At 34.8% G+C, this 10,102-nt stretch overlaps 1 protein-coding gene across 1 annotated transcript in view; it reads left to right on the top strand.

Moving 5' to 3' along the window:
* Positions 1–9,452, top strand: part of LOC123535372 (SH2B adapter protein 1-like) — a 33,169-nt gene extending 23,717 nt beyond the window's left edge. Inside the window, exon 7 of the mRNA XM_045318010.2 lies at positions 122–9,452. Coding sequence (XP_045173945.2) covers positions 122–535 — 414 coding nt within the window. The 3' untranslated portion in view covers positions 536–9,452. The remainder of the gene's footprint in view (positions 1–121) is intronic.
* The last annotated feature ends 650 nt before the right edge of the window (positions 9,453–10,102 follow it).

Here is a 10,102-nt window from a genome sequence, read left to right on the forward strand (position 1 = left end):
GAACAATGAAGGCTAATCTCATTGTCGTGTCAATTTTCTGCTTATATTTCAGCATCTGCGGATGACGATAAACAATGAAGGCTAATCTCATTGTCGTGTCAATTTTCTGCTTATATTTCAGCATCTGCGGATGACGATAAACAATGAAGGTCAATGCAGGGTGCAACATTTATGGTTTAACTCAATATTTGACATGTTAGAACATTTCCGTACGCACCCTATACCTCTTGAGTCTGGCGGAACTTCGGATGTGACGTTAACAGATTATGTAGTTTCATTAGATAGACAGGTAACGCCACCACGAGGATCTCCGATTCCGGGTAGTAACATGGAACAGCGATCAAATTCAAATCCTAATTTGAGTGCAAGAAGTCATGGTGGAGGGGATACGAGGGACATTATAGTGATAAGCGGCCCTGTACGCGCTACGACGGGTTCTATTGAGGAAGTTATGCGGGAGCAAGGACAACAGCATCATGGGAGTCAGCAGGGGCTGCATGGAAGAGCAGTAGAAAATCACTACTCTTTTGTGTGATTATTAAAGACTTTTATTGTTTATGTTAAGAGTTTGTTCATTATTTTTGTTGTTCAATTTCCGGAAATTTCATGGTAGCTGCTTTGTGGTCACAGAAGGTTTTTTTTTACATTTTTTTCACAGCAAAACTTTGTTGATAACATTGATATGATATGATTGCGGATTGTGTTTTCCATTTTGTTTCCATGTTGAAGCTGTTATGCAGTCATGGATCATGATTTCCATTTTTTCCATGATAGAAGCTGTTATGCAGTCATGGATCATGGATCATACTTTCTGTGTTTCAATGATACAAGCTGTTATGCAGTCATGGATCATGATTTCCATTTTTTCCATGTTGGAAGCTGTTATTCAGTCATGGTTCATGGATTGTACTCACTGCATTTTTTCAATGATCGAAACTATAATGCAGATTATTGCAGTCATAGGTCACATTTTTTTCCATTTGTCAATTATGGATACTAGTACATATATTTAAGTTTTTGTTGCGGAAAGTTTATATACAGTATATCTTTGAAAGGTTGATTTATTATGCCTGTGATGAGCTTTTTTTGGTGTCATGCTTTTAGGGAATCTTCTACCAAAGTTTTTATCTTGGTTCATGTAATATGTACAAAAGTTTATTTGAAAGAAAATATGTTTATATGGCAGAAAAGTTAAAAATCAGTTTGATCGGTCTTTCAAATATAGTACTGGCAAAGAGCCTGGAGGCAAGCATGAAATAACTACAAAATTTTTAAAACAAGTTATTATAATGTTTGTTGTTCCTTTGTTGCTAAATTATTTGAAGTTGTTTTTTTTTCAAATAGTACATATCTTCGCTTTATAAATACAGTCAAAGTTGCTGGAGAGACCACATCTATTTAGAGACTGCTTTTCAGTTCTTTTTTGTGTTGTTAAAGAACAGATTATGATGTATTAAGAGTCTAGTTTTGTTAAGACACCATGTTTTTCTCTTGCCTTATGTGGTCTCTTAACCTTTAGCCTGCTGGTGGCAATTGATTTTGCTGTTTCTCATAAATTTGTCCCAGTACTTCAATACTTTTGTATTGCTTGGTATAGTTGAACTTTGAATGGGGGGTTGAAAGTTTTTTTGTTTTTTTCTGTCAGTATGAATCATGACTGCAAATTGAGAAATATTGATTCAAATTACATTTGGTTTTGTATATTGTAATCAAAGAATGCAAACCTGTTTAGTAGGCTATCATAACCTTTTTTTTACATTTATTTTTAGGCAAGATGAACCTTGACATCAGTTGATCTTGATTTTGACCTTGTGACCTACTTTCACATTTCTGTAGCTACAGCCTTCAAATTTGGACCACATGTATATTTTTGAGTGGCAAGATGAACCTTGACATGAGTTGACCTTGATTTTGACCTAGTGACCTACTTTCACATTTCTGTAGCTACAGCCTTCAAATTTGGACCACATGCATAGTTTTGTGCACTGGAAAAATCTTTGACCTTGATTTTGACCTAGTGACCTACTTTCACATTTTTGAAGGTACAGGCGTCAAATTTGGACCATATGCATAGTTCCATGATTCAAAATGAAATTTGACATTGATTTTGACCTAGTGACCTACTTCCACATTTCTCAAGCTACAGCCTTCAAATTTGGACCACATGCATAGTTTTGTGTACCGAAAAAAACTTTGACCTTCACATTGACCTAGTGACCTACTTTCACATTTTTAAGGTACAGGCTTCAAATTTGGACCACATGCATAGTTTTGTATTCCGAAATAAAATTTGACCATGATTTTGACCTAGTTACCAACTTTTACATTTCTCAAGCTACAGCCTTCAAATTTGGACCACTTGCATAGTTTTGTGTACCGAAATGAAATTTGACCTTAAGATTGACCTAGTGACCTACTTTCACATTTTTAAGGTACAGGCTTCAAATTTGGACCACATGCATAGTTTTGTATTCCGAAATAAAATTTGACCTTGATTTTGACCTAGTGACCTGCTTTTACATTTCTCAAGCTATAGCCTTCAAATTTGGACCACTTGCATAGTTTTGTGTACCAAGATGAACTTTGACCTTTACATTGACCTAGTGACCTACTTTCACTTTTTGAAGGTACAGGCTTCAAATTTGGACCACATGCATAGTTTTGTATTCCGAAATAGAATTTGAACTTGATTTTGACCTAGTGACCTACTTTTACATTTCTCAAGCTACAGCCTTCAAATTTGGACCACTTGCATAGTTTTGTGTACCGAAATGAACTTTGACCTTAAGATTGACCTAGTGACCTACTTTCACATTTCTGTAGCTACAGGCTTCAAATTTGGACCACATGCATAGGATTGTGTACCGAAACAAACTTTGACCTTGACATTGACTTAGTGACCTACTTTCACATTTCTGAGCTACAGCTTTCGAATTTGGACCACATGTACAGTGTTGTGTACGGAAATGAAATTTGACCTTGAGGTAGTCAATTAGTCTTGAAATTTGGAACACTCAAAATGGCACATTGGTGGGCGCCAAGATCACTCTGTGATCTGTTGTATAGATATAAGGGTACATGTGTTTGCTTCAGTTTAAGGTTAAAAAATCTTGCTTGGAATTAACCCTTACCCTGCTAAAGTTCTATAATGAACTTGTCCATCATTAAATTTCGACAGTACCATTAACTGTTAAAGGAGATGCTTACCAAAAAGAAACTGACTGAATGGCAAACAGTGCAGATGTGCAGGCTGATCAGAATCAACACTGGTCGGAAAGACAGAATCAGTCTTGTCCTGCATGATAAGGGTTAACACTTAAAGGCATACCCTAGAATTCCCTGTATATGAGATGGGCGAAAATTTTCCCAATAACAGAATTTCTTTAAACTTTGGATATTGAAGGATAACCATCTAAGAAACAAAAAAATGCAATAAAAATCATAGGTCATCGGATTCGAAAAAGAGTTATCTGCCCTTGAAAACGTCATTTTTGGAGGAAATGCCGTTTTCAAGGGCAGATAACTCTTTTTTGATAATGGTGACCTTTGATTTTTATTGCATTTTTTTGTTTCTTAGATGATTGTCCTTCAATATCCAAAGTTTAAAGAAATTCTGTTATTGGGAAAATTTTCGCACCAAATTCTAGCATACGTCCTTAATACAACATTTTTGCTCAAAATGAAAATTGAGGTTTTAACATAAAATGGTCATAACTTGTTCTTTAAATTTAATCTGTTTTGACAGTTCTCTGTTCAGCCCCCAAAATGCGAAATCTGGTGTTTATGAAGAAAAGATGTAGTTTGATCTTAAAATTACTCAAACAAATTTTCTTGTTATTAGTTTCTTTTGAATATTCTATACCAGAACAACCGATTTTTCTGGTACAGGGTCAGAGCTTCTGTTCTTATGTCACTGTATTTATACTGGAAAAAGGTGTAGCTTATTTAGATCTATTGATGTCTTTTCACACTTTGAAAGGAGGGTAAATATTCAATGTTCTTCTAAATAAGTTGCATATATCTAAGCTTTAATTATGTCCCCACACATTTATGTGGGAGGCATATAGCGTTGCTGCTGTCCATACAACCATATGTTCCAAATTTTGTGTGTCCCAACTTCTTACACACTATTGGCCTGATTTGCTTAAAACTTTCATAGATGAACAAGCTTTATGTGCAGATGACCATAAAGGAAGGATGTTTTTCGGTGATTATTTTTTCTGTAGTTATGGCCCTTTGATAGTTTTGCTTTATAGAATATAGAGAAAAATGTTGTGTGTCCAGCTATTAAATACCATTGAAAGGATATAGTTGATAAAGGACCTTCATGTGAAGATTACCATAAATAATTGACTTTTTTCTATGGGTATGTTTTCTAGAATTATGGCCCTTTTTTGATAAAACTTTGCTATTTAGAGGATGGCGCAATATGTGGGAGCATTCATGGCCTATGGAAACAATTCTAGTTGAGTAATTTTTTTTAATTAATTGGTAAAAGATAGTGTTGATGATGTTCCATTGTTATAAGTCATGCAACAATGAGTTAATCAGGGTATACAGAAAAGCATACAAAAAATGAAATCGTGTAAGGTTTCTTATATTCTGAAAAAGAAAATGAGCCGTGCCATGAGAAAACCAACATAGTGGGTTTGGCACCAGCATGGATCCAGACCAGCCTGCGCATCCACGCAGTCTGGTCAGGATCCATGCTGTTCGCTAACAGTTTCTCTAATTCCAATAGGCTTTGAAAGCGAACAGCATGGATCCTGACCAGACTGCGCAGATGCGCAGGCTGGTCTGGATCCATGCTGGTCGCAAACCCACTATGTTGGTTTTCTCATGGCACGGCTCAAATGATGTTTGTTCACATAAATAATACAAAAGATGTTCATTATTTATTGTTATAATAAGTTTTTTTATGTTTTGTGTAGAATTTGTTGAATATGTAAACGTGTAATATGGCAAATTACTGAGTATGTAAATATGTATATATCGTATAATGTGCAATGAAGATCTATTTAAGAGGATTTTTTTTTTTATTTGTATATTTTGTACTCTTTTGAGGTATATGTATATGTGTTTATGATTTTTCAGTGATACAGTTTTTGAGCCCTTTTAAATGGGTTGGGTTGGGGCATAGACGTTTTTCTTTATGTGTCTGCACATTCACCACAAAAGCCAGAAGAATGACTCGGAGAAATGGCTTTTGAAAAGACTGTAATTTTTAGAGTTATAGCCCTTTGTAAATTTAGGGGGAAAAAGGTTTCTTTGATGAGACTGTTATTATGAAGAGGGCACTTGGATCAAGTTGCGTGTTTTCTTTATTGGAAACATATTTGAGCCGTGCCATGGGAAAACCAACATAGTGGGTTTGCAACCAGCATGGATCCAGACCAGCCTGCGCATCCGCGCAGTCTGGTCAGGATCCATGCTGTTTGCTAATGGTTTCTCTAATTGCAGTAGGCATTAAAAGCGAACAGCATGGATCCTGACCAGACTGTGCGGATGCGCAGGCTGGTCTGGATCCATGCTGGTCGCAAACCCACTATGTTGGTTTTCCCATGGCGCTGCTCATTTCTATAACAGCAGAATGCTTGAATAATCAAATATGCAAGAAAGTCAGATTGTTACTGCAGATTTTATGTCATTGAGAAAATAATAACTGTGAAATCATTAATATTCATGGTGTTCTTATTTTCATGGATTTCGTGGTTGATATAATTCACACAGTAAAATTCCAAATAATAAGTAAAACTCATATATATTTTATGTGAAGAAGTTGAAATCCAAGAATTCATATCCACATGAGATAACTGTTCTGTGACCAAACCACGAAATCGAATGATTTTATAGTACATCTATTATAGTTATATAAGTTTAAAACTATATTGGACCTTTGATGAATGAGATTGAAATTATATAGTAAAACCAATTCTTTATTATGTCTCCCACCACATAGTGGTGTGGGAGACGTATTGATTTACTCCTGTCTGTCTGTCACAAATATTGTCCACACTCTTAAGTTGAACAGTTCTCATCCAGTCTTCGCCATACTTGAACAAAATATGTTTGTCCGTAAGACCTCGCCCAAGTTCAATAACTAGCCAGATCGGCCCAGGCACTTCAGAATTATGGCCCTTGAATTACAGAAAATCAGACTTCTTACTCTTGTTTGTACTTTTGACATTTTTCATCCAATCTTCACCATACTTGAACAAAATGTGTTTGACCATAAGACCTTGGCTGTGTTCGATAACTAGCCAAGGCACTTTAGAATTATGGCCCTTGAATAACAGATATCGGCCTTTTTACTCTTGTCCGCACTCTAAGTCAAACATTTCTTATCCGATCTTCACCATACTTTAAAAAAATGTGTTTGGCCACAAGGCCTCGGCCATGTTCAATAACTAGCCTTGAATTACAGAAAATCTGCCTTCTACTCTTGTCAGCGCTCTAAGTCAAACATTTCTCATCTGATCTTCACCAAACTTGAACAAAATGTGTTTGACAATAAGTCCTCGACCAGGCTTGATAACTAGCCATATCTGCCCAGGCACTTCGGAATTATGGCCCTTGAATTACCAAAGGTTGGCCTTTTTACTCATGTCCATGCTCTAAGTCAAACATTTCTCATCTGATCTTCACCAAACTTGAACAAAATGTATTTGCCAATAAGTCCTTGGCCGAGTTCGATTACTAGCCAAATCAGCCCAGGCTCTTAGGAATTATGGCCCTTCAATTACCCAAAAACATCCTATTTACTCTTCAAAGGTAAATTTGTAGTGAGTAAACTGTATATAAAGACTGACTTAATATTTAGATGATTAAGCAGTTGTCGGAGACATGTGCTTTTCTCAAAAGCAGCTCTGGTTTTCTTGATAAGGAGATATATGGATAAATGCAATTAGTTAATTGATTACAATTGATTACCTCTATTAATGAGTTCCATTTTATTAAGAAGTCCTTTAAAAGCATATTTTTAGGTGGTTTGAGGAATTGGTTTATATGTAATTGTTAATGACTGATATATAGACCCGATTTGTTTGTTTTAAGTTGAGAAGAAATTATGAAAATTTATTGAGTTGATTTCAATTTTGAAAAACATTGTGTCTATTAAGAAAATTAGAACTATTAAGAGTGTTCAATTTAATAAAAAAAACTATAGGATACAAGATATTTGTTTATTTTTTCATGAATAGGAAATAATATCATATCTTGCCTCAAAGTGAGACAATTTTTTTCACATAGCGCAATTGAAAATGTCAAAATTGTCTCACTTTGAGTTGAGATATATCCTATATTTACAAAAAAAAATTTTCTTTTTATTTACGATGACACACACACTTTGCAACAAATTTTAAATTTGGATTGGTACTGTGGGCAATCTTCCTTGACAGATTTTTGTATTCCTTAATAGGTCTCAAAATGCTTTCAGTCTCTGCAGTGTGCCTCAACATAACTTAGTCCTGGGTTATAACTTATAAGTTATAAACCAGACCAGTCTGAAAAGTCCAACATCCGATTGGCAGTTTTGAAATGGACCAATGGGAAGATTGCATTTTAGACTGGTCACCAAATTCAGGTTTTGTATTCCAGTAACCAGATGAATTGATATCTAAAGATAAAATATAATATTATAATTGTGAATGATCTCTACATTAAATCTTTATTGACATGGAATGAAATTCTGATGAACTGATGGAAGTAAGGCTATAAAGAAATGAGTTTAGGCCTAATATGTGATTCTATTATATGCATATGAGTTCCTGTCTGAAATACAGCCTAATAGCTAATACAATATCCCATCCAATACGAAAAAATATTCAATGGTTGACGTCGAATATGTCATTAGAAATGACATGATGATGACGTCTTGACGTTCCATGCATCAAAAAGTTCACCGTTTCAAACAAGTTTTCAGTCTTATTTGTCTTAAATTATAATAAATGTTGGCTAATATAGCATTAGAAGTAGGTATATGTCAAAGGGTTATTAAAGCAGTACCTTGATCTACAGTGGTGCATTGGGCTGTCATGATTTTTTACCCGACCAGATCGCACTGCACAAGCACCTCATGGTATCCAATGTTATAATAATTCAGAGTTATTTTTCTCTCCAGATGTGCTATAAATGAAATAAATATTGCACTGATTTTTTTTTTGTCACAACTGGTGAAATTAGATAGAAATTATCCTAGGGTATGTATTGTCACAAAATCTAGAGACACAATACTAGACTTATATCAATAAATTGTCACTGCTCCAGAAAGGTTTATTCATGCATTTCAACAATGGTATTTGGCTTTATCACTTGCAAAAATATCGGGGGCAATAAGTAATTGGAAAGTTGGTGTTTTGTAACTTTGAAAATCGTGTGTAATTGCTTTTTGTCAAAAGACATTATTTTTGGTTTTCAAGAGTTATTCCATTATATTTTGCACTTATACAGCCAGAACCATGAAGGGAGATTATCAAAAACAACTGATTGAATAATACTTTCTATGTTAATCAAAATATTAAAACCTGTGCTAAAATATATGAGAAAACAATTCTGGAAAATGGAATTAATCATGAAAAACGATATATGAGCCGCGCCATGAGAAAATCAACATAGCGGCTTTGCGGCCAGCATGGATCCAGACCAGCCTGCGCATCCGCGCAGTCTGGCCAGGATCCATGCTGTTCGCTTTCAAAGCCTACTGAAATTAGAGAAAACCTTTAGTGAACAGCATGGATCCTGACCAGACTGCGCGGATGCGCAGGCTGGTCTGGATCCATGCTGGTTGCAAAGCCACTATGTTGGTTTTCTCATGGCACGGCTCATTTTATGTTCAAAGCAACATTTAGACAAAGGCATTTTGACCCAGCAAGACATAAAAAGATACAATGTAGCTTCAGAATGTGCTTTTTTGATTGGCTATGACTAAGAAGTACAAAATAGATACTAGTATAATAACAGATATAAAAGAAACAGGCATTTTAGGGCATTTATATCAACAGATGTATATGTATTGTTCAAGTAAGAATGTCCCTATTGTTTAAGAAAACACCATCATCTTTTATCAATTTAATTTGATTTTTTTTATTCCTTTTGTCTTTTAATATCATGAAATTTACTGTAGATAATGTAAACATTTAGGCCTATCTATATTTTCATGTTTGTAATGATACATTCTTTTACAATTTGTGTAAAAGCTGTTATGTGGTTTGAAATATAGCAATGTTTTATGGTATATGGAGAAAATATTTTTAAAAATAGAAGTAGGGAGAATTTATACAATTTTCCTAACATATATAAAGAAAATAGATGTTACAGAGTTGTTAAAAGATATGTTAAAGACAAAACTGATTACCTTAGATATAATCTCATTTTTTTATCATGTATACATTGTTTTCTCATTATTCATATATTTAATAATTGTAATAATTCAATAAAATTTTCTTGCCAAAGGCTTTCAGTCTTCCTTTATTTAAAATATTGTGAAATGAGGTTTTCATATTCAAGTAATTAAAGGCTGTTTCATAAAACTGCTTTGAACTGCCATAAAGTTTTATATTCACCCACAAATGCGTCATTTCATTTATCGTTTGAACTAAAAACGTGATAGTCATATTAGATAAAATTAATACCTAATGTTTAGAATTAACTAAACTTTTAAGTGTTTCCCACACGCTTAACTCAATGGGTAGAGACCAGAACTTCGGATCACGGGGTCGCGAGTTAGAGGCATATGTTCTCCGTGACTAAAAGACATTGTGCCTAAAACCATTCGCCCTCCACCTCTGATTCACGTTGGGAAGTTGGCAGTTACTTGAGGAGAACAGGTTCGTACTAGTACAGAATCCATGAACACTGGTTAGTTAACTGCCCGCCGTTACAAAACGGAGTTAAAACTCCCCATACAAACAAACTCCACTGCCCAGATTGTTGAAAATATGTTTGCTTAAGACATCCTTTTTTTGCAAACAAATATTTTTACTTCGGAACTGCATGGTTTCAAGCGAGATATTGTGACCAGCATTTGTCAGTTGTCAGACTATTTACGTTTGCTTCAAATGACATCTCTGAATTCGCTCGAACTCCACATGCAATTTTTTATGAC

Source organism: Mercenaria mercenaria, chromosome 12 (assembly GCF_021730395.1).
Source record: "Mercenaria mercenaria strain notata chromosome 12, MADL_Memer_1, whole genome shotgun sequence".
In the NCBI taxonomy this organism is placed as follows: Eukaryota; Metazoa; Mollusca; class Bivalvia; order Venerida; family Veneridae; genus Mercenaria; species Mercenaria mercenaria.